This window comes from Pelodiscus sinensis, chromosome 4 (assembly GCF_052426305.1).
Source record: "Pelodiscus sinensis isolate ZL-2025 chromosome 4, ASM5242630v1, whole genome shotgun sequence".
In the NCBI taxonomy this organism is placed as follows: Eukaryota; Metazoa; Chordata; order Testudines; family Trionychidae; genus Pelodiscus; species Pelodiscus sinensis.
The window spans coordinates 13392278-13417603 of record NC_143055.1 but is presented as its reverse complement, the minus strand read 5'-3'; the positions used below and the strand labels follow the sequence as shown (position 1 = coordinate 13417603).

Genomic DNA, 25326 nt, shown 5'->3' with positions numbered 1-25326 from the left:
ACCAAAGAAAAAAACATTTTTTTCTCTAATTCCAGCTGGTGAGTAGTTCCAACCCTTGTTATTTGTACTACTGTACAGCAGTGGTCTTCAACTTTTTTACACCCAAGATCACTTTTTAAATGACAGACCAAGCCAAGATCTACCACCCCGCCGCTTCCTTGAAGCCCTGCCCTCTCTCTTATCCTCCTCTCCATCACTTGCTATCCCCAATCCTTATACTGCTACTTTAAAAAAAAATTCCCACCATTCCTCGCAGCTACTCACCTGTGCTGTTGCTGGGTGAGTAGCTGCTCCTCAAATGAGGAAATCTAATGTAAATGTACTGCGTAGGCACGCAGTTCAGAGAGGGCTCAAGAGCTACTCTTAGAGCCTCCGAGATCTATCGGTAGATCGCGATCTACTGGTTGGTAACCACAGCTGTACATCCTAGAGGTCCCAGCTGAGCTCAGGGCCCTGTTGCAAGGTGAGGGTCAGATCCATAGTAAGAGATACTACCTCACTGCTCCAAAGAACTCACAATCTGAATAGACCTGGAAGACAAATGAAGTGTTATTCCCATTTTACAGGAGTGGAACTGACCAAGCCACAGAGGATTAAACCATTTGTGTAAATTCAGATGAGGGGGTCTAACTGGCTCACTTAAAGGGGACCAAAAGTGGTTGAGATTCCAGATCTGGAGGTGGCAGGCACAATCCCAAAGAAAAGGACTGGGATGACCAGAATTCTATGGACTTTGAACAAGAACAGCTAAGTCTTTGATGATACTGCTAAGGAGGGATCTGAAGATGACTGTTCCATGAAGTCCTTTCTCGCATGTAATGACCTTCATTTTTCCTACTGTATCTTCTCTAATCTACCTCTCCCCTTTCATGGGATTCTCATAATAATTCTCACTGTCACTGGATTTGACAAGCAGGGTTGGATGGTCCTCTAGGGTGTACCTTGCCCCAAATAACACAAAAAGGAAGGCCATTGAGTCTTGAAAAATAGTTGTTGCTCAGATGGCTGCCTCTCATTGGCTCCTTAGAGCTGTGTTTCTGAAAGTGTCCCAAGGGAACACTTTGAGAAACACCTTAACTAGCTGCCCTGGTTTGTTTATTTACCGATGCCGTGGCCACGGAGCCTTGCAGCTCCGATTGACTCCAATTCCCTCTTAGCAGCCAGGGAGAGCCATGGGAAGTGGTGGCCTGGCCCACGCCGCTTCCCACAGCTCTCCTTGGCTGCAAAGGATGAAATGTAGTCAATGGGAGCCATGAGGCTTCGTGGCTGCAGCGCCAGTAAATAAACAAACCGGGCAGCCAGTTAAGGTGTTTCTCAAAGTGTTCCTGCAGAACACTTTCAGAAACACTGCCTTAAGAGCATGTTGATAAAGTTAAGTCCTCAGCTACCTACATGTGACTGCTCCCAATGTGTTGACTAGATTAGTATACGTGAAGGATAACAGAGCTCAGCCACATGAGTTCAAAATTCCTCTTGCATTTTCCATAAGACCTGGGCTGCTTCTTCACTTCCTGTCCTTAAAAACTTTGTGTGGTTTTGCTGTGCATTGTTTAAAAAGTGGCTGTGCTCTTCCCCAGAGTTGGCTGCTTTTCAGCAATGAGTGCAATGCTGCCTTTACATGTTGCATGTCAGAGATACTATTAATGTGAGATCAAAACCTTTACTTGGTTCCTGCTCTCTTGGGAGAACACCCCTCACTCCCCCCCCCCCCCAAAAAAAAAACCCTGTATTTCAGCAGTTCTGTTGTAAGACTTCCTCCTGAAAGCCTTCATTTGCTTTGATGGGTACATTTTCCTCAAGTCCTCTGCAGCTGCTGTCTACATGTGTTCAGCAAGAAGACTCTTCTTAACAACATTCCCATGCATTATCTCTCTCTTTGCTTAACCATACTGTACACTTGTGTGTTTTTATCAGTCCTGTGGCTCTTTGTTGCCTTACAAGGAGCTTAATCTCTGCTGAACTTTTCTGCCCCTCTGACTTGACAGCTGAGAGAACACAGTCTTGCATTTCTGACCAGCACCCAATTTTGCCATTGGACTCAAGAGAGCAGGCCAGGGCTCCTGCTATTAGCACAGAACCAACTGGCCAGCCTGCCTACTCTTGGCATTCCAACTCGCCTGATTGTTGTCATCATACAAACCCCCATTTAGCATGGGGGTTTATACTCTGCCTATAATCTTGCTTGCAACTGTTGCATAATAAAGCTCTATTTGTGTTGTGAAATCTAGAGTGAAGGGAGCAAGGTGTATGTTGTTAGCAGCACAGGTAGCAATGTCAGATGAGTTAAAGCTGTGCTGACCTTTCCATTTTCATTGGAGAGGAAGGATGACGGTGTGGTTAAGGCATTAGCACTCAAGGTTAAAGTCCCAGCTCTGGCACAGATCTCCCCGGCATAGTTTCTCTGAGCCTCAGTTTCCCATGTGCAAAAGGTGAGTGATGATCACAGAACCATAGAATTGGAAGGAACTTCACGAGATTATCTAGGGCAGTCCCTTGCATTCATGGCAAGGCTAATAAATAAGGCTTCCTTTGCCTGTCCTGTCTAAATTGTGAGTTTTTTGATCTAAGGGTCAATTTACACAGCAAAAGTGGTGCACAGGCTAGCCTACCTGAACCAGTTTGAGCCCAGCTCATGCAGATAACAACAGCATTGAAGAAGGCTCTGTGTGAGCTTCAGTGTGAATAATGCAGGCCCAGCATGGCAGGTGGCTACAGACTCAGCTTGCTTGCCTAGGTTGTGCTGTATTCACTGCCTTGTTACCAGTGCTAACCAGATTCAAGGTAGTTCAGAGCAAGCAGGCTAGCTTGTGCATCAAGGCCAATCAGGAGGAGATGAGGGGGGGTCAGGAGGGCCATTCAGTCTGGGCCTGAAACTCAAAGAGGGCCTCAAATGTAGACACTTGTTAATTGGAAGCTAGATTTTTCCTCAGTAATGAGTGCATTTGCACAGGAAAAGGCTAGAAAAACATTTGTTAAATAAAAAACATATTCATATTATATCTCACTCTTTTTTGGAGGAGGGGTGCTTTATTTTGCTTTTATGTATGATCACTTTTTATTTTTATTTTGGCTGGGGGCCTCTCTGGATCTCTGAGAGGGCCAGGGCCTGTGTACCTAGACATAGCTTGAGTTTTCAGTTCATTCGTGGTGTAGCTCTGTTTCAGAGAGTGGATGGAAGGGTCCTGAAGGTTCTGAGGCTGACAACAGACGAAAGAAAGAGATTCCCCCCTTTGCTTACACAAAGCAAGTGACCAGGAGAGGCAGCTATAAGGATGCAAGTGCAGAGTAAGATGCATTATGGGTGCGCTACTGCCTCCCTCTGAAGTATCTGACATTGGACACTATCAAAGAGAGGGTGTCAGATTAAACAGACCCTTGACCTATTGTGCTATCACAACTTCCAATGTGTTTTATGAGGGCCACAGGTGAAGCCTTCGTATGATTAGAGAGGAAAGTCTAAATCTCACCCTTTGAAATGTAAACTGTTAGCTAGTAAACTACAGAGCCAGCTGGCTGCACCTGTTGCGTCCTCTCGACATAAATGTTTCTTGCATGTTAAATGCACTTTCTGGGGACAGCTGTTTTTTCTGAGAAATCTGCCATTGCCAGTCTGTCTGCAGGCATTCCAAGGAGCCTTGTGCAAATGCAAAGGTATAAACTCCCTTGAAATGTGTGGTGCATAAGCTAGAGATGTTATTCATTACTTTTTTGGTTTAACAATAGGCTAATGATGAGCATACGGAGAGGTCAATGACCAGTTCTAAATTGCTAACCTTGCCATAGTGCACCTGTTTCTTTGCTAACATCCTGTTATGGTTGTTAATGCTTGTCTTCTGGCTGCATTTGGCTAATATTACAGTCTGCCCACTTCAAATCCTACCTGGATTCAGTAATGTTGCAGTTTTTCAGAATTCTTCATTTCCTGGCCTTGGCTATTGTTTAATATGGCTAGTATACTGTTAGATAGCAGTCACATTGGATTCCAGACATGGCTGCACTTCAGTGCTAGGTAAACAGAGTCCTATGTGTGTTTGTGTTTTTAATGGGGAGAAAGCAATGTTAGCTCCTTTTTTGGGGTCTGATTCTGCTGTCATTGAACCAACAGGCAAACTTCCAGGCCATGTCTATACGAGGAAACTATTTCAAAATTACTACATTTGATTTAATAACTCCTGATTTAACAAATTCAAAATAGTGTGTCCTCACTATGAGGAAGCATCAAAATTAGTTTGAGGCAGGCTCTCTTAATGTGGATGCGCTACCTCGGACTTAGAACCGCAGGAAGCACTAAGGAATAATTATTTCAAAATTACTCTGGGAAGTAGTTATTTTGAAATAGCAGTATTGGAGCATCCACACTGCTGTTATTTCAAAATAACTATTTTGGAATTAGCGTTCTTCCTGATGAAAAGCAGGAGTACAGATTTCGCATTAAGTGGCCCGTTATTTCAAGATAAAGTAATGTGGATGCTCTACTTATAAATTCAACCTAAGGGAGTTATTTCAGAATAAAGTCCTTGTGTAGACCAGGGCCTAGTGTAGACCAGGGCCACTGGGAGCACAGTCAAGCCAGTATGTTGCAGCATTTCAGTCATTGCATATCTAGAACCAGATCCTGCAGATCCTTTGTAATACAGGCAGTCCCCGGGTTACGTACAAGATAGGGACTGTAGGTTTGTTCTTAAGTTGAATTTGTATGTAAGTCGGAACTGGTACATATTGTAGGGGAAACTCTAGCCAAACATTTCTCCAGAACTCAGTTTTATTCTCCCACACCTCACTTCCCTCAGTCCTTATTCTCAGGCTGAGGTGTCTGCTGAGAAAAGCAGCTCCGCGTCTCCCTGGTCTGCTGGAGGGGGGGGGGGGAGGAGTGCTAGCTTCGCATCTCCCTGGTCTGCTGGGGGGAAGCAGCTAGTGTGGGGTTGCCTCACTCCGTTTGTAAATAGGGATCCGATGTAAGTCGGATCCATGTAACCCGGGGACTGCCTGTACTTGGAATACTGATGCACTAGGGCCAGTACATGCCAAAGCCCCAGGTTAATTCACATGTGTATTTGTATAGATCAAAGTAGCTGTTAAATGTATCAGAGGGTATTTGGTGTTTAAACTTCATGAATAAACTTGTGCATATCCCACAGCAAAATAACCCATCAAACAGGAAGGGGCCTTGTGGAATGCCAGGGAAGAATTTTAACAGAAAAGTGCTAATTTCAAAGCCAGCGGTCATTGTGTGCGGTGATTGGAGGTCAAATACTCTAAATACTTTCATCGTTCTCTGTCATCAAAGGAAAAGCCCCCTGGGTAATGATACTCTTGGCTTCTTCTCTGTGAGAAGACACTGTACCTATAGATTCAAACAAGGATTCTGTATCTCTGAACCGTTTGGGCTCTTGGAGGGAATTATACCAGCTGCAAAGCTCAGAGGCAATCTGGCTACCCTAAGAGACTTTTCCAAAACTGGCAGTTTGTTATATTGCTGCCACCGTTTGAAATAACCATAACTCAACTGAGCGTATCATTTACCTTGCAGGAGGAATAACAGGTAGTTTGATTTAGGGCTTTAATTCGCAATACCGGGTCCCTGCCGCGTGTAGACGCGGTCAGTTAGTCCGGACTTGTAAATTTCAAAAAATGGCGACCGGCTGGGAAGATGCAAATCAAGCGTGGGATATTTAAATCCCGGGATATTTAAATCCCGGGCTTGATTTGCAACTTCAAATACCTACATTAGCCTCCCTAGTTTGAACTAGGGGGGCTAGTGTAGACACACCCTTAGTTAGTTTACTAAAGATTTGGCTACCAGCATTCTCTTTGGTATAAGGTCTGAGTACCAGTTAATCAGGTACAGTGGCTGGTCTCTTGAGACTTAGAGCAACCTGATGTGGTATGATTTTTGGTGTAAGTGACCAATTATCACAAAGTCCAGTTTGTCTGTGTGGCAAGAAAGAGTCTAGGGAACTGTCTGTGACTCTATGGCAAGTCTGGTATAGTGATCCAGGAGTTCACATTTGTTACTGGCTAGGTGAAATCTGACTATAAACCACACCTCCAGCCTGGGGTGTCTGTCCTGGCTTCTGACAGTTTGCTGTGAGGTGGGTACTCACAGTTTTGAACCTCGCTGGACAGCATGACAATACTGACTCATGAAATTAGTCCAGCTGGAGTCATTGGGGCCACTTTTATTCCCATGAGTTATAATTTTCCATACACAACGACCACACACTTTCCATCTGAATGATGTTTATTTAGCATGGGAAGAATAACTAAAACAAGAGCAAAAATAAAGACTTCGTGGGAGAGCACATTATATGGGTTTCCTCTGCAGCAGGCTGACTCTGAACGCGCAGTGGCAGCTGTGTGTACATGGAGGGGTGTCTTCTCTCCATTTAAAAGCACACTAAACAAAAAAGTAATAACGGAGGCAAGTTCATTAATCACAACATGAATAAGAGTTATAAGGCTCAGACCCCTAATGCATAAAAGTCTATAGAGCACTGACTTGGGGGATGAAAAAATGTGCATTGGTGGAACTTGTTCCATTGATGTTCTTCATATTATCTGTGTTTGAAACAGCAAAACATCACCAGTGCCATGAACACTTTCCGAGACTGGGGGGGGTCTGCATGGATTTCAGTTGATTGCCAGCCATTGACATAGCTGCTGCCTGCCTTTGGGATGGGAAATGGCAGCTGTGTAATAATGTACAGGCAACACTAAACAACAGCCAAGGGCAGAGAATTCTGTGAAAGTGAAAAACTCTTGAACCTTACAGTAATATAGCCAAAATGTAACCAGGACACCAGTATTAATGATCAAAGCAGGGTGTCAGTATTGATTCAAGTGCTGGTTTAACACCCAGGCTATGTCCACCTTGCGCTCTCTTGTGCAAGAACATATGCAAATGAGGTGCAGAGATGAATATCACCATGCCTCATTTGCATACTTAATGAGCCACCATTTTTGCGCAAGGGGCTTTTGCACAAGAAGGAGCAGTCTACACTGCTCCTTCTTGCGCAAAATCTCCCTCTTGTGCAAGAGCCGAAGCGACAGAATGGCTCTTGAGCAAGAGAGGTTTTTTTGCGCAAGAAGGAGCAGTGTAGACTGCTCTTTCTTGTGCAAAAGCCCCTTGTGCAAAAATGGCAGCTCATAAAGCATGCAAATGAGGCACGGCGATATTAATCGCTGCACCTCATTTGCATATGTTCTTGCGCAAGTCTGGGCAGTATTTGTGCTTGTAATCAGAGCCATATCCCCAGTCTAAAATCAAAGACCTAAATCAATGATGGGTATGACGCACTGGAAAGCCGCTCTGTATATTGAAGGTGGGATTCTTGGAGATTCCCTTGTACAGAAGTCAGTTTGGGTTCTGAACTCCCCTGTGTATGAACCAAACTATCTGAGATACTTGTGTGGCTCCCATTCTTGTAGCATGAGAGCGTCTCACAACCTTTCGTATTTTTATTTATCCTCACAACACCCCTTTGGTGTAGGGCACTATCTCTGTGCCTCCCCTCCTTTTACTATTTGGCTAGCTAGATCAAAACTAGCTCAGGTATGTCTGTGCCTGCTTTGATTACTGTGTAGACCTCTCCTGAACATACATCTACACTGCAGCCAGGGGAGTGAATACCAGCTTGGTAGAAGTCCCTACTCTTCTTTAATCTAGGAGCGCACTGGCTAGCGAGAGGAAAGCTAGCGCAGGTCGCTGCACTTCACATACGTGGCTGCAGTGTGGATGTACACTGGATGATTTACCCAGGATCACACAGGGAGTCTGTAGCAGGACAGAAATTGAATCCGTGTTTCTAAAGTTGCAGGTTAGCACCTGAACCACAAGAGACTTCCTTCAGATATCCCAAAGCTGATTGTCAGCACTGTAGCAGAGAGGACAGTTTTGTTTTAGCCATTGCGTGACGTGCCCACTTAATGTCACAGGCTTTTTAAAATTAGTGATTTAATGTTTTAAATCGCTGCCAAACCTGTGTGAACTGGATTAAAAAGTGCATTTGTTTTTCTGGTTCCCACGCCATAAATTATATACAGATTGAACCTCTCTAGTTCAGCACTCTCTGGTCCAGCAACATCCATGGTTCGCCATGATTTTAGTTAGCCAGAAGTTCACTTATCACGGGTATGGCCAAGTTTCCCATGATCCCATAAAGTTTGTTTACTGACACTAGTCCTGGCTTTCAGTGTTCTGTGCTGTTATTTAGCTCTAATTTACCCCTAAATGTCTTTCTAAGAACCCAGTAAGCAGTGGAAGTGTCAGTAATGCTGCTAGACAATATTGACCTCCCATGGTCCGGCAAATTCTCTGGTTCAGCATCCATCAGGTCCCAAGGATGCCAGACTAGAGAAGTTCAATCTGTACTATGTTTCTGGTGGAATAGTCTGTCAGGGTACGTCTACACTACAGTGCTAATTCGAACTAATTTAGTTTGAATTAGTTAATTCGAACTAAGCTAATTCGAACTAACGCGTCTAGAACTAAAAACTAGTTCGAATTAGCGTTTTGCTAATTCGAACTAGCATGTCCACATTGAGTGGACCCTGAACAGGGCTTAAGGATGGCCGGAAGCAGTGCCGGCAGGGCATCAGAGGAGGACTTAGAGCGTGGAGATGCTTTCTCAGGCTAGCCGAGGGCTGCGCTTAAAGGGACCCAACCCCCACCCCGGACAGACAGTTCTCAGGGGTGCCCCGCTTGCAAAGCAGTCCTGGCTTGGAGTGCCCGGAGTGCCCACACTGGGCACATCACAGCACTCGGCCATCAGACCGGCTGCACTTGCCGCAGGCTGCCATCTGGGGAGAGGGGGCAATTGCGGGGCTGCAGGAGAGCTTCCACCCCTAGAAGCCCGCAGAGCCAGCCCAGTCCTCCCCATCGGGGGCTCGTACCCCATTCCTCCCTCACCTCCTTCCACTTGCCCTTCCCTAGCCCCTCTTCTTGATGTACAAAATAAAGATAACGTTGACTCTGTCTTTATTGAAAAAAACTGGGGGAGACTGGGAAAAGGAGGTGGGAGAGGGGAAGAGAAAGGCTGGGAGAGGGGAGGGCAACTAACATGATCAGGAGTTGGGAACAGGTCCCAGATGAAGCGAGGCTACAGAGACTGGGACTGTTCAGCTTAGAAAAGAGGAGACGGAGGGGGGACAGGATAGAGGTCTGTAAAAGCAGGGGTTGGGTGGAGAGGGTGCATTCAGAAAAGTTCTTCATGAGTTCCCATAAAGAAGGACTAGAGGACACCAAAGGAAAGGAATGGGTAGCAGGCTTGAAACTAGTAAGAGAAAGTTGTTCTTCTTGACAAAGCAAATAGTTAACCTGTGGAACTCCTTGCTGCAGGAGGCTGTGAAGGCTACAACTAGAACAGAGTTTAAAGGGAAGTGAGATCAAGTCATGGAGGTTGGGTCCATGGAGTGGTATTAGCCAGGGGGTAGGAGTGGTGTCCCTGCCCAAAGTTTGTGGAAGACTGGAGAGGGATGGCACAAGACAAATGGCTTGGTCACTGTCTTCGGTCCATCCCCTCCAGGGTCCCTAGGGTTGGCCGCTGTTGGCAGACAGGCTACTGGGCTAGATGGACCTTTGGTCTGACCCAGTACGGCCATTGTAAGCTCAGGGCTCAGGGTCGGGGGTCTCAGTGGACCCCCTTGATTTTCATGCACACCTGCTCCTGGGTGGCCAGGCTGGCAGCTCTCCTGCCCTATCCGGCCACTTTCCTGTGCCTAGTGCGGAGATCGTGGACGAGGTTCACGATGTCCGCACTAGCCCAGGAAGGTGCCCGCCTCTTGCGGTCCCGGGCAAGCTCCCGGGAGCCGCCAGCCTGGTCCCGGGAAGAGAGGGTGGGCTGGGGGGCATCGGGTGGGTGGCTCTGTGCTGTGCCAGGTGCAGGGTCTGCTGGCTGGGTGCTGGCAGGCTTGCACGTGGCACGGGCACCGTAGCCAGTCCGTGCCCCTTTAAGGGGTCCGGGGCCGGGAGGGGGGCATACGAGTTTCCCTGGTGTTGGCCAGAGTGGCCACCAGGGAAACCTGGGGAGGGCTAGCCTCCCACTAGTTTGAATTAAGGGGCTACACACCCCTTAATTCGAACTAGCTAGTTCGAACTAGGCTTAATCCTCGTAAAATGAGGTTTTCCTAGTTCGAACTAAGTGCTCCGCTAGTTCGATTTAAATTCGAACTAGCGGAGTGCTACTGTAGCGCCTATGAATGTTAGTTCGAACTAACGTCCGTTAGTTTGAACTAACATTGTAGTGTAGACATACCCTTAGGTTTCTATGATATTTTCCTTAGTTCCCAATCTGACCTGTGTTCTGAAAACTTTCAGGCTCCTAATATTTCTTTATGCAGAGGATAATGTCTGCTATGGACCCTAGTAGTCATAAACCTGTTTTTCAAGGAGTTGGGCTCTTACAGGAAAGAAAAATGATGTGTTAAACATTAGCCAGGTAGATGGAAGGAGCTACAAATTGTGACAAGCATTAATTACAGAGAGAACATGGTAAATGCTTTATAAACAATGGTAGTCAGTCATATTGCAACTAGTAATACAGGTCCCATGGATTGTCCTAAGAGTGTGCTACAAGTGGTTTATGTTCTAGCCAAGTTCTCTCTGGCTATGTTCAGAGAAATCCTAGGACTCACAGAGCTTAGCCCTCCATAGAGTTACCGCCTGTGCAGGTTTTTCTCAGAATTGTCCCCTTTTTGAAGTAGCTCGCCTTATAAGTCTGTAAACACTGTCTTATGGACTCAGGATCACCCTAACTACCCCATCATCGGTACCTCAGAGGTGGCTGGTGCCTAATTTGTCCTGGGGCTAGCCAGAGCTGAGCTCTGGCACCTCTAGTTTTGGCAATTCATAGACCCCGGCACCTTTGGGCCTGCTGCGTCAGTTAGGAAAGTAAAAAAAAATTCCTGGAGCTTCAGTACCTACTTGCTTCAGCCCTGGAACCTCTTCCATAGAATCATAGAACTAGAAGGGACCTCAAGAGGTCATCGAATCCAGTCCCCTTCCCTCATGGCAGGACCAAGCACTGTCTAGACCATCTCTAATCTGGTCTATCTAACCTGCTCTTAAATATCTCCAGTGATGGAGATTCCACAATCTCCTTATGCAATTTATTCCAGTGTTTGACTACCCTGACAGTTAGGAAGTTTTTCCTAATGTCCAACCTAAACCTCCCTTGCTGCAGTTTAAGCCCATTGCTTCTTGTCCCATCCTCAGAGGCCAAGGAAAACAATTTTTCTCCCTCCTCCTTGTAACACCCTTTTGGATACTTTAAAACCACTATTTTGTCCCCTCTCAGTCATTACAAATTAAGCACTGGAGGTGGCGATACAATGCTACCTCTTGATGAAAATGGGAGATAGAAACTGGTATCCCCAGGAAGGTGGCCAAAATCAGAATTCTCCCAACTAATGTGGGGAGGACCTTCTTGCAGAAAGAGAAACAGGAATTCCATGGTGTATATCACTGGAGTGGGTAAAGGTGGCAGAAACACAGTTGCACTGGACAAGACAAGTACTCCTGTCAAGATGGATTTGCTAGCAGCTGCCCCTTATGGGAGGCTGAAGAATCACAGGAATCACTTGCATGAATTCATGGCTGAGGGAAGGTGAGTAAGTTGGAGAGGGAGAAGGAGAGGAAATAAGTGGAGGGTGGGGCCTGGCTAGGGAGCACTCCTAGGTTTTCAACCTCCGCTTGGTCACTATTCATTTGACACACAGGGGAACAAAATTGGGAACACTGGTGAGTGTGTGTCTTGACACGCTGTCAGGGAGCATCCAGAGGACAGGGAGGGAGCCTCATGCCTCCCACTCTTCTTTGCTCCCAATGTGCTGAGAGATTTAAGATTTGTCTCCCACCCCTGCCATGGCACAAGGATGAGGGGGGTGGAAATTAGTGCTACTCTCTTGCCCATGAGAAGCGTTCCACATGGAGTCACAGGGAGCTTGGCAGCAGGACTCTCACACAGGTTTGAGTGCAAGGTATTCTGTTGAATTCAGAGGAGTTACTCTCCAGTTACATCAATGTAAACAGGTCAGAATCAGATCCCTTGCACTGACTGCACAGCACTTTTTTTTTCTTTCTTTCTGGTTCTGCTAAGTGACGGCCTCTCCAAAGGAATTAGAGGCAAATTCTCAGTGCACAGGCAGCTCATGTCTTAACAAGGGCCTACCAGGAAAACAGTGTCCTTTTAGCAATGCTGATACAAACCAGGAGTATGTGCTGGAGGCAGGAGGCTCGGGAGACTGGGAAATGAATTTGTTTGTTCCCTCTTTTAAACAAAAAAAGCTCTTTCACACTCATAGCCCAGGAGAGAGGCAACAGCACTTGGCAAAGACATTGGTTTTAACTGCACTTTGCCTGAAATGTTTATCCTTCCTTCCCAATAGGTCTGTGGAAAATATTGTTCTGCATCATTCCGTTTATTGGGGGTGATGATCTCGTGGCACTGGGACCGTCCTAGGCTATCGTCCCTGGAAACATCTCCATGGAGTCATGGGCCAGCTGGGAAGTTTGGCTCTGGATCTGATGGATTTTACCTTGGTGCTGACGGCTGCTTCCTTTTGTCTTTCTTAGCCTCACTTCCCTGGTCTGTCACACCTGCTTTAAAAGGCAGGAGAAGCTCCACCGCTGTGGCCAGTGTAAGTTTGCCCACTACTGTGATCGCACCTGCCAGAAGGATGCCTGGCTGAACCACAAACATGAGTGCTCTGCCATCAAGGCACATGGGAAAGTGCCCAACGAAAACATCAGGTGTGAGCGACGTTTTGACCGGGGGGCGGGGGGCGGCGGCGAGGGGACGACTACTAAGAGCTGCAGGAGGGCGGGAGTGATGATTTTCGTCTGGCTCCAGAGCAGGCCTGAAAAATGTAAACTTGAGAAGGGGGCTTCCCTTCTGGGGTTTGGAAATCAACAGAGAGCTTAATGCAGCTTTAGACAGGAGTGAAGCCTCCACAAACCGCTGGTTACAAAGAGCTAGGGAGAGCCCAAGGCTCATAGCCCTGGGCCAAAGCCAGCCCCAGTGGCTCCACTGTGCGGGCCCACACCTGGAAGTGGACCATTATGATTGCCAAGTAGGAGTGCTGGAAGATCCCTAGAAGTAGGAGGACCACTGGTGCTGGGACCAGAGCCCTGCCCCCTGCCCTTCTCCCCTGATGCCCTCTACTTAGCCCTGCCCTTGCTCTGCCTTTTCCCACTCCCATTTTGCCTCTTCCACCGAGGCTCTGTCCTCTGCTCACTCCTCCCACCCCCAGTTGCTGTCCAGAAGGCAGGAAAGAAGCGGGAGGGCAGCTATGGCCCCCTGACTACTCCTATTCCAGTGCCCCTGTTGCCCAGTGGCCAGTTTTCAGCCAGTCAAAAAGCAGCATCCAGTCAGAAGGGCTGACCGGATATGGAGGATACTAAAGGTTTGGCTCCAGGAGGGCAGGAAGAACAGCTGCTGCTGCTGGAGAGAGGGAGAACTGGCTCCCAAGGGCCTAGCTCTGGTGGAGAGAGGTAGGTTCTGGCTACACTCCACCTCAGGGAGATCCTGTCTGCCCTTCTCCCCTGTGCTAGTCCCTGGTTCCTGCCTCACTCCAGGGATGGACCCTCTCCCTCCACCCCATTGTGCTTGCTTCCAGCTCCTGCCTTGATCCAAGGAACTGACACCCCATTGGGGGTCACAAATATGTTTGGTGCTGGGCTCCCAAAAAGTGAATCCAGTCTTGGCCAACAGACCTAGAGGGTATCACTCCATCCTCTGCCTGCCAAGGCCCTACCTTTCTTTGACTTGCTGTTGTATTTGTCTCACTGTAGTGCCTGGCACCCTTAGCCATGAACCAGGACCCAGCCCCTGAGAACTTACAGTCAAAGTAAGAAACAAAAGGGAGACACCCACAGACCAAAAGGAGAGCAGAAGGAAACAATGAGACACAATTGGTCAGCAAGATAGGCTGCATCTGCCCCCAAAGCATCTCTCTCAGCAGAGCCTTTCAAGCCAAACCCAGACCAAATTGTTTTGTCAGGGGAGAAAGATCCAAGTAGAAATGTTGCTTGTGTCCAAATGGACACCCTGGTTTTGATTCCTGTCAGTCCCGGACTCCAAGCCCCAACATCAGTGATTTGTGACATTCCTTAGGTCATGGGAAGCCACAAGAAACTTTCAAAGACTAGCGGAAATAGGGTGACCAGATGTCCCATTTTTTAAAGGGACAGTCCTGTATTTAAGCCCTCTGCAGATGTCCCTTCTTTTTTTAAAAATAATTGGCAAATTGCCCTGTATTTTCCGTCTCTCCCCTCCCATCAGTACTGGTGGATCCTACAGCTGGTCAGATGCTTGGTCGCCAGTTGCCCAACCACAAGTAGTGAGTGAGTAGCACCAGTGATGATGGTGGTCGGTCAAAGCTGCAGCATCGGGAGCCAGCCAGCCAGTGCAATGTGCCAGTTCTTGGCCAGCAGGCTGCCTCGGGCCCCCGCCCCATTTCCAGGCAGCACTGGCTGCTTGCTGCAGTGGCTAAGTGCAGGCAGGCGGTGGCTAGTTCCATGTCACCTCTGCCTCTGACCCATTGGTCCTTTACATGCTTTGCCTTTCACTGTCCTCTCCCTGCTGTGCCCCCTCAGTCCCGCTGCTCCTCCATATCCTCCCCTTTCCTGGCGAGGTGCATCCTGCTCCCAGTGCTAGCTTCAGGTTGTTTTGGGCCCCAGCCACTGCACTGTGATCTGTCCTTGCTTGAAAGGACTTTGGGGACCTCTGAGATCTAGGGCCTCTTGGAAACCCTAACCAAATGCCACTCCAGGTTTGTTCTGCTTTGTGTCACTCTGTTCTACCTGTACATTCACTTTGAGGTAAGGGTCTGCTATGTGTCTGTCCCAACCACCTACTGTACAGTGCGGTGTGCACCTCCAACTCTGCATGAGTAACACAGCCAAGGACAGGAAAATCCATTCATTGCTTGGGAAGTTATTGAATGTTTGGAATTGGGGGAGAAGGGGGGGAACAGTCAGCTTAGAGCAGTGGGCAGATCTGGGAATAGCTCTGGCCTTTCACTGGCCCCCACCCAATACATTGGGGAATGTGTTACGGAAAGTTTGTCCTTCCAACAGCAAGGCTGACAGCTCTCGCCATCCAGAAAATAACAAACATTTCTGAAGCAAAGCAAGCTAATCTCCCCTTGAAATAAAACATTAAAAGGGCAGGTTGGCTTCAGCAAGAGCATGGAATTGCCACCTGCTTTCCCTGGATTTAGTCCATGCCTCACTGCAGTTCCTTCACTTATCAGACTAGCTATCAATAGCATCAGTATAAAAATACCCCTTTCTGATACATGAGACTGAGAGGGATTGTTAGCAAGTGGCATGCAAAGCTCCAGGGGTGAGCAGTCACTTGGAGGGAGCTGGCATTGGAGTGTGTGTTGCCAGCCACCCATATGATTGTTCAGTGTGGTACAAGCAGAAGGAGGATGGAGACCACCTTGCCACTTTTAAACTAACTTACTAGCAGTTGCAATTATGCACATCGTCCACCCACAGGCCTGTGGAGCTCGGAGTGTATTATCCTGGGATGGTTCCTCTAAATAGGGGGTCCACCCTTTATGGGGTGCCCCCTATGCTGCCACTGGCTCTGGGAGCTCTGTCAGGCCGTCCATTCTGCCAGGGTGGTACTAGATATATGGTGGAGTGGAGAGTGCGGGTGATGAATCAGAAGGTGCCACGCCTCTGTAGAGGAAGGGCAGACTAGTGGTTAGAGTGATGGCTGGCAACGCAGGTTCAGTTCTCTGCTCTTGCGCTGTGACCTTGGACAAGTCACCTAGTCTATCTCAGTTTTCCATCTGTAAAATGGGGATACAGGTTGGACCTCCCTCTTCCAGTACCCTTGGGACCTGACTAGTCCTGGATGAGGGCTTTTACTGAGGTCATTTCTGACTCCGCTGCCGAGCTCCCGGCTGGCTCCCTCCCTGCCGCCAGCCTCAGTGCAGGGCTTCCTGGCTCTGCCGGGCAGCTCGGTTGCAGTGCTCTGGGCTTCCAGCCCCGCTGCGGCATGCTGGGCCCCGGGCCTTGCTGGGTAGCCCCATGGCTTCGTGATAGGCTCTCAGCCTCGCAGGCAGCTCACTACCAGCAGCCTGCTGCCCTGTCAGCCCGCAGGGCTCCCAGCCGCCAGCTCTTCACTGAGACTTTCTGGTCCTGGAACATCCATGGTCCTGTCAGACCACAGATGTTGCAGGACCAGAGAGTCCCGCTTTAGGGAGGTTCAATCTGTAATAGCCTCCTGCTCCGTACACTAGGTGGATGTATGCTTTAAAGAGTGGGAGGTGCTCAGAGGGCAAGGTAAGCACTGTAGCCAGAGCCACAAGTTGATACATTTCATACCATGTTTTAAAAATGAAAAAAAAAATTACTGAACTCTTGGGTTGAAGAGTTTTGCGCTTTACAACCCACAACTAGGGAGAGGATGGGAACAACAGGGAAGTCTCAACCCTGCTCTGCTTTAAGATTCTGCATTGTTTTCCTTCCGTGCTTTGAAAGGCATTTTCAGTTGTATTAACAGCAACCTGCAAAGGGAGCCAGGAGCCATGGATTCAACTAATTCCAGATGAGAAATTCATCGAGGCCAAATACAACTCCTGCTTTTCCCTAATGAAGTGTGATGGCCTCCATTCGGGCCCTGCTGCCTTGCTGGGCCTGGGTTTGATTGTCTGTGGATTGCACTAGCACACTGGAATTTCCTAACAATCTTCTGTATTGGCCAGGCTGGCAGCCCGCATCATGTGGCGGATAGAGAGAGAGGGAGGTGGTCTTACGGAGGGCTGCTTGGTCTCCATTGATGACTTGCAGAACCACGTGGAAAACTTTGGAGAAGAGGAGAAGACAGAGCTGAGGGTCGACGTGGAGAGTTTCCTCAACTTCTGGCCGGCCCAGAGCCAGCAGTTTGGCATGCAGTACATCTCTCACATATTCGGAGTGGTATGTCAGCCTCCTGGGAGAACAAAGCGAGAGCTATTGATAATGGGGTGATGCTGAGTTCACAAAGAACGTTGAAAATGTGCCACTGGCTCCTGTAGCCAAATAATTCATTTTATCATCCATTTATCGCTGTGCTATGAGGTGCAATGTGTATGCTATTGCATGTATAATCAATGGATGTAGGTGTAAGCTGCAGGATTATAGCAGTGTAAGACTGATGAGTGTTTAGGAAAGGTGTGTGGGTTAGATATAGAAGTAAAGCATGGCTGAAATGCAAGGCCTATAGGCTGGGGCCTGTAAGATTTTTGCTTATGTAACCCTTCTGCTAGGCCTGGTTAATAGCAGTAAGGGCCGGGTTCAGTACCTAGGGGTCCCCTCCCAACAACATAAAGCAACACCGGCTCGAGCCCCCACCCAGTGACCTGGGAAATCTTACACACACCTCTGGGTGCCTCAAAAAGGCAATTCTTCCCCTCTCGCAAGCACAGAGCCTTGGTATAGCAGCAAATCTTTAATAGCATGAGGTAACTGACATCAGCATTAAATTGGGAAAACACCACAACTAGGATTCATAGACCAAACTATGAGCAAAGACCCACCCCAGCCCAGAATCACCTTAAGTCCTCAAAAGTCCAACACCCCAAAAGTCTTGATAGAGAGTCCAACACCCCAAAAGTCACCTGGGTGGAATGGGGGAGGCAGGGGATTGATAAGGGGCACCTTACATGATCTGAGGCCAACGGCCCCACCTCTCCATAAGGGTTCTGCTGCAGCCTTTAATGCAAGCCACTCTGCCACCGCTCCACCAGCTGTCCCACCGGTTGTTCCCACCAGCCGCTCCGCTGGCCGCCTGCTGCCCTCCTACAGGCCACCCGCCCGTCATTTCCGCCAACCACTCCGCTGGCTGCCTGCCGCCCCTCCTACCGGCCGCCCGCTGGTCGTTCCCGCCAGCCGCTCCGCCGGCTGCCTGCCGCCCCTCCTCCCGGCCGCCCACTGGTTGTTCCTGCCAGCCGCTCCGCCGGCTGCCTGCCAGTCATCCCGCAAACTGCTCTGCCAGCAGCTCAGCAATATAGCTTTAGGCTCCCCCGCAGCACTCAGCGAGTTCAGGTCTTAGTAAAATTTTAGCTCTTTAGTGATTTCAGCCCATAGTCGGGGAGCCTCAGTGCCGGTGCACCATTGGCCCAACATGAATTCAGCTCAGCAGCCTGTAACTAGACTCCTAATGGAGTCAAAATTAGCTCTGATATTCCACAGTGGAGAGAGGAGAGGGTGCAGTTGGGCTACGTCTACACTGGCAGCTTCTTGTGGAAGAACAGTCGTTCTTCCGCAAAAACTTGCCGGCTGTCTACACTGCACGAGTGTTCTTCCAGAAGTAAATTTACAGTATAGTGTTGTAAAATAGGGCTTTTTCCGGAAGAGTTATTCCTCTCCCCATGAGGAATAAGCCCTCTTGCGCAAGAGCTCTTCCAGAAGAGTCCAGTGTAGACAGGCACCATGAATTTCTTGTTCAAGAAGCCCCTATGGTTAAAATGGCCATCAGAGCTTTCTTGCGCAAGAGAGCGTCCACACTGCCATGGATGCTCTTGCACAAAAGCACATGGCAGTGTAGACGCTCTCTTGCGGAAGAGTTTTTGCACAAGAACTGTTCTGCAAAAGAGTTCTTGTGCAAGAAGCTGCCAGTGTAGATTTAGCCTTGGTGTTTCAGGCCCTCGGGGGCGGGGACGGGGGTGGGGGCAGAGGTGGGGGCGGGGGCGGAGGTGGGGGCTGCCACCAGGTACCAATACCTGTGGGTATGTCTACACTACCCCACTAGTTCGAACTAGCGGGGTAATGTAGGCATACGCACTTGCAAATGAAGCCCGGGATTTGATTTCCCGGGCTTCATTTGCAGAGGCGGGGAGCCGCCATTTTTAAAACCCCGCTGGTTCGAACCCCGTGCAGCGCGGCTCCACGGGGCTCGAACTAGGTAGTTCGAACTAGGATTCCTATTCCGAACTACCGGTACACCTCGGGCTTCATTTGCAAGTGCGGTATGCCTACATTACCCTCCTAGTTCGAACTAGGAGGGTAGTGTAGACATACCCTGTCTCCAGCCTCTCTCACTTTACTGGGTTTGGAAGCCACGCCCCTTGTCTAGCGAGTGCTACTTAGTTGATGGCAAATCCCTCTGTCATAAAACAGTTCCACTGTTCCACTGTCCTTGATTCACATAATCAGGGTAACAACACTTTATCCCCCCTGCCTCAATAACAGAGGGTATGTCTACACTACCCCGCTAGTTCGAACTAGCGGGGTAATGTAGGCATACTGCACTTGCAAATGAAGCCCGGGATTTGAATTTCCCGGGCTTCATTTGCATAAGCCAGGCGCCACCATTTTTAAATCCCGGCTGGTTCGAACCCCGTGCTGCGTTTAGCCGCGCGGCACGGGGTTTGAACCAGCCGGGATTTAAAAATGGCGGCGCCCGGCTTATGCAAATGAAGCCCGGGAAATTCAAATCCCGGGCTTCATTTGCAAGTGCGGTATGCCTACATTACCCCGCTAGTTCGAACTAGCGGGGTAGTGTAGACATACCCAGAGAGACTGGGAATCCCACAGCGGCCAAAGTGACCATTTGGGCTGATGTGAGCTCATACTAGGTGGGGTGAGAGTGCCCAGGGCCGGACTAAGGGGTGGGCGAGCCGGGCAGCTGCGCGGGGTGCCAACTGATGGGGGGTGCCTGATGGCAGCTGTAAGGGGTGCCCGACGCCCCTTATAGCTGCCATCAGGCACCGCACGCCCGGCTCCTGGCGGGCTGCAGTGGCCGCCCAGGGCAGGGGCCGCGTTAAACCCTGCAGTGCCTTTCCCCCCGCAGCCGCAGGGCCCTGCACAGCTAGGCGCACTAGCGGTCGTGGCCAGGCAGCGCATGTGCCGTGTGCCTGCCCGCGTACCCCAGGGGTGGGCTCACACATGAGCTGTGCACCCGAAGGCGGGCCCACGTGCCATGCGCCCAGGGCGTCACCGCCCGTCTGGGGTCCCGGGGCACCAAAATGGCTCAGGCCGGCCCGGGTGTGCCTATGCAAACAAAATCAGCCCCTGAAGTCTTTTGCACTACTCGCCACAATTCACCACCAGATGTCAGAGTAGAGCTTATCCTGACCATGCTTACACTTAGCTAAATGCAGGACAATGTAGCACTTTAAAGACTAACAAGATGGTTAGCTAAACTGGGCCATAAAACTTCTTACAGGCCATAAAACTTCTTACAGGTACTGTCCTGTTGCAATCCTGCCAGCTCTTTAAGTAGCTCCCTGCTGGCTTTTGCTGCAGCTCAGCCTGCTCTTGCCATAGCTGCACACTGGGGCGCACCTGTTTACTTTCACCTCTGGATCACCTCCTCCCCTGCCCTCCTGCTTGCTGGCAGGCCGCACCAATCAGCTCCTTCTCTCCCATCTGCTGTGGATCAGCTGTTCAACATGGACAGGAGGAGCTGGGAGGGGAAGGGCAGAGCAAGGGTGAGGCTCACTCTGGGGAAGAAGTGGAATGGGGCAGGGTGGCGGCCAATTGGGGGTGGGAAGAGGCAGTGGGGCCTTATGAGAAGTGGATGGGTGCAGGGCCTACGCTGGATTAGGCATTTGAGCACCCCCCGGGCAATGAGAAAGTTGGCCCCTGGGGACCTCAGTGACCAGGTATGGCTCTGACTCTCTGCCTGGCTTTGGTACTGGTGAGAGTTGACATGAGGTTGATGTAACATACTCCAGCTGGTGACAGTTCCAAAAAAACATTTCCAGCTATGGCCAGTTGGACAAAGTATGCCCCGTGATCCCTTCTCCCTGTACCAGGGGCTAATGGGATGGTTGCATTAGACCTGACTATGCTGGCTCTCAGCCTGCTGGAGGAATCCCCAGCTAGGGGGAAGGAGCCAGTCTCTGCTATCTCTATGCTGCTCTAGCAAAGGGAACCTGGTCCAATGGATTGGAGCAAAGCCAGGAATAATGAAGTCCAGAATCCCTCTTACCTCTGCTAACTTCTGGACCACGCTCTGCTTATCATTGGCTGGAGGATAGCGTCAGGGAGGCCAGGAAAGGAAATGGAATTGTTAGTAGTGGAGTGAATGATTTCCTAGTGAACAGTTCATTTCACAAATTTCCCCTCAATGTCTGCCTGCAAATTGTCTGAGAACAAATTACTTTTCGTGTCACTTAAATTCGTGTAATTTTGTCACTGAAATTAGTATAACTAGTGAATAATGACTGTAAACAATTCTTAGTCTGTCGGTCATTTGGGCATTACCAGGATGAAATAGACTAAATTCATTGCAAATTGAGTTTGTTTTGTTTGGATACATCGGTCACATGGCATCGGTGTGTTCTCAGATTGGGTGGGTGTAGTCAGTAGATTTAGGTTGATACAGACAGTCTCACAAATTTGAAATTTGTTTCCTGTGACTGTTCTTCACAAATCATTTAAACTTCCCTTTTCCCAGGAGACTCATTTGCTAGAATATTTGCAGAAAGTGAACCAGAAGGAGCTTGAACACACTCAAACCAACAGCATTTAAAAATGGAAATAAGTTTTAGCAGACAGATCATGCAGTCTCTCTTCCCGAGTTCTGCATTGTGAGTTTCCTAGTGCTTTGGCCAGGCGAAAGGGTGTTGTTTCTAGCACTGCCTCTGTCTGTCTGTCTCTTTGAAGGCTTGGAGCACAGAAAACACATTTTAGGAAGACTCATTGGAAAATATTCCAAAATCTAGGGTGCTATTTGAGTCTCATTGAAGTCAATGACAAAACACCCAATTACATTGAGTTCAGCAAGGCCAAGATTTCACCATTATTCTCCTCCTCTAATATATATACTTTTTGCCTATATTTTGGGGACTAGATAAACTGCAATGGCTTCACCCTGAGTGACCAAAGGGGACTGCAGGCTGTCGGTGTGGGCATCTTCCCCAATCTCTGCCTGGTGAACCATGACTGTTGGCCTAACAGCACGGTGATATTCAACAACGGCAAGTGAGTACGTTTCCATTCTAAGGGGCTTGGCAGGGAAGGGAGGACATCTGTCCCAGTGCTTGATTCGTTCCCCAGATCTGGTTCCAAGCCTTGCCTGGGGCACCCGGGAAAGTCCCTTGGCTTCCTCTTTTGTTCACGGAAAACAAAATGGTGACACAAGAAAGCCAGACTCCTTTGTGGTGAGCTGCAGAGCTGCTGCTTTTCTCCTTTTTTTGTTCCTATTGCTTTTTGGTACACAAAACAAGTACGCCAAATGCAACTAACAGGCCTGGTCCAAAGACACTGACATTATTTTCAGTTTCCACTGATTTTAGTAGGCTTTGGAGCAGGCCCATCACACTGAAATGGAGTAAAATAGTAACAAGACATACAGGTTATAGATAGGTTATATAAGGCTCCATTTATAAATAATTTATGAACAGTTACTGGATGATTATCATAAAGCAATTGTTAGATGAGTCCAGGTCAATAGGTTGCTTGTAACTGTGGCTTATAACCACATATCATACCTTGATGAGTTTATAACCATCTACAACACAAATTGCTCATGACTCCGGCATGCTGATAACATCTTGTAATCTTGTAACATCTTGTTTACCCCTAATAAACTATTTATAATTGGAACCTTGATATAATTCGAGATTGTGTGTGAATTGAAACCATGAAAATATGGGTCTGAGTACCCACAGTTCCTCTTGAGGTCACCTGACAAATATAGCAGAGACCGAAAGGGATTGTGCAAGCTTCAATGGGAAACACGGTGCCGACAGACCAGTTGGGTAGGGCTGGTAGGTTGCCAGCTGCCAGTACATTTGTCCATCCAAGTCAATTGGAGAGGTGTGTGTTCAGCACCTCTTGGGATCAGGCTTGAAGATTTTAATGTACATGGAAGGCCATATCCTCAGCTGGTGTGGATGGGCATTGCTTCATTGACTTATACTGACCAGCTGCAGATCTTGCACAGGGTGTATAAATCCAAGCAAAAAGTGCTGTCACTTTCATTGAAATAAGAAAACCTCAGAACATCTGCATCGATCAAAGGCGTTAAATTAAATGTTGGGCCTCAATCAATCAGCCCAACAGTGTTCCCTTAATTATCTGCCTTATGTACCCAAACTCCTACTGGAAGCATTAGGAGTGCCAGGAATCAGGCTATCATCCTCCAAGCATCTACTGACCATTCAAGTTTTTAGACTCACCAGTGGGGAAGGAGGAAAGAGCAAGAACTGTTAGATTTGGGGAGACAGGGCCTGATCCAAAGATTCTTGGAGTCAATGGGAGACTTTCCACTTGTTTCATGGTGATGGGACCATATAGGAATATAGATAGATAAACAAAGTAGAGAAGTCAACAACTTTGACATCTGCTCTTGGCTCTTTGGCAGGTCTGTAGAAGAGTTACTGATAGTTTTGTTTATTTGACAATGTATTTAGTTTATATGTTTATGCCCTCTCTCCTTCTCCCCCCATTCTCTTATTGACTTTAAACCATTTGGGTTTTTTTAAGGCATTTCAGTTCCCCTTCACTATGTACTGCACACCATGCATGGGTTACTTGCAGTGTTATCTGTCATGCCAAATGTTTGCCTTCAAAAGCTGAAGAACATTTTGAGCTGCATTCTAAACTCAGATGCGTGGCAAACAGTGGCCTGTCTTTTTAGGACTCCACTATTGTGCACACACCCTAAATACCCCAAATGAGGGTACCTGATGCGTTATTTCTTTAAACTGTGGCAGGAAGAGGGCTGGGGTGTTTTGAGGCAGCAACTCATCAAGGAAACAAAGAAAGAGTAGATTTCAGGATCACACTGGTTTTCTGCTTCTAATAAAGTTTCCTTATTGAGAGGTAGAAAAAAGTGACTCCTTGTGTCATTATTTGCCATTACCACATAACATTGCTGCACAGACCTGGGCTGCACACTACAGATCTATCCAGGGCCTGGGTTGCAGGAACTTTTCCTCTCTGCTCCCAAGATGGTAGTGCAGCCTCTCTATGCTGGCTACTCCAGCCACAGCTGTGGAACTAGCTTCCACACTGCCTGTATCCCAAGAATCCATGTGATAGCTGATCCAGTGGTCTCCCCTCACTCTGCTCCCAAACACTGACTGTCCAGTCCTGGGCCAGGACTCCTTCTGGAGCTGGCTTCTGCCAGGCACAGGGGAAATGGATTTGCTTTATGGGCTTGCCAGAGCCTGCCCCTCTGTATTGTGGAGTCAGTGAAGTTCTGCTGCAGACAAGGTCTCCTGGTCCCCCATGTTCTGGGATGTGCGGAGGAAGGAGTCGCTCCAAAATGTTTAAGTGCACTAGCAATCGGTTACAGAAACTCATATCGCAGCTCACCACACATCTGAGCTTAGACTCTGCTCCTTTGTTTTGAACATTGCTGTTTCACAAGTGTCCTGAGGCCTTTTACTATCTGAACTCTAGATTTCCAGAGCTCGGTGTGGTGTGAGTTGGAGGACTCAGAACAGTGCTTAGGAAACAAGTGTTCATAAGGCAAACCAAGGGGCATTGCTGGCAGCTTTAGCTGAGTTTCAGAATTAACTTCCCTGGAAAACGTGGAGGGGTTTTCTTCAGGAAAAGTCATACATTTTAAGATAGTTTAAATCATGACTTCACAGATGATTCATTATCTGGTTAGTTACTGTTCTCCCAAATCCTTTGTCAAAGAAAGCAGCCAGACACTGGTATTCTCCAGCTCTCTATGCACAGTTTTTTCCCCCAATGAATTTACCAAGACTTGCAAAGTGGGTAAACATGTAATCAAATAGACTGTTCTGGACATCGGCTGACCGCTTGGGGAGTCAGGAAGGACCACTCTCCACCCCTCTCGCAGTTGGTCAGGTGCATGTAGAGGTTTCTTGTCTTACTCTGAAAAAGATAATAGGTAATGGAGCCTGAAAGTCAATGGGTATTTTGCCATTATCTTTAATGGGGCTGATCAGGTATGGTCAGTTCCATGTTTCTAACAAGCGGGCCTGATTTTCCTTTCATGTTGATTTAAGCCACTGTCAGTCTAATGGTGTTGATGGAGTCATTGATGATTTACTGAGAAAAATCAGAACCGTTTTTTCCATAATGTTGCAAAACATGAGTCTCTCTGATCCAGTGACTGAGGTTTCCTGTATATGTCCAGTTCCTAGCATGCCACACCTGCGCCTGGCTAGACTAACTGCAGACAGAGCTGATCTCTTCAGAATATCACAATTTCCCCCTTCATGCTTACATGCAGATCGCTCCTTAAATCCTAGTGCCAGGACAGGTGGCAGCTGAAACTGCCACAGGCCACCAATTCTGTTCCAGTAGCTGCAGAGTGACAGAGGAGTGTTATATCGCTTTAGACTCCACGCTGCAGCTGGATTTGTGTCTGTCCCCTGGACCTTGAGCAGCTCCTGTTCCAT

The 25326-nt window shown here is 48.3% G+C and overlaps 1 protein-coding gene across 2 annotated transcripts in view; it reads left to right on the top strand.

Annotated features, from left to right (window-relative positions):
• Window positions 1-25326, top strand: part of SMYD1 (SET and MYND domain containing 1) — a 44883-nt gene that overhangs the window by 5129 nt on the left and 14428 nt on the right. For both annotated transcript variants that reach the window (XM_006111612.5, XM_006111613.5), the window contains exons 2-4: window positions 12572-12748; window positions 16720-16933; window positions 21795-21925. In XM_006111612.5, coding sequence (XP_006111674.1) covers window positions 12572-12748; window positions 16720-16933; window positions 21795-21925 — 522 coding nt within the window. The remainder of the gene's footprint in view (window positions 1-12571; window positions 12749-16719; window positions 16934-21794; window positions 21926-25326) is intronic.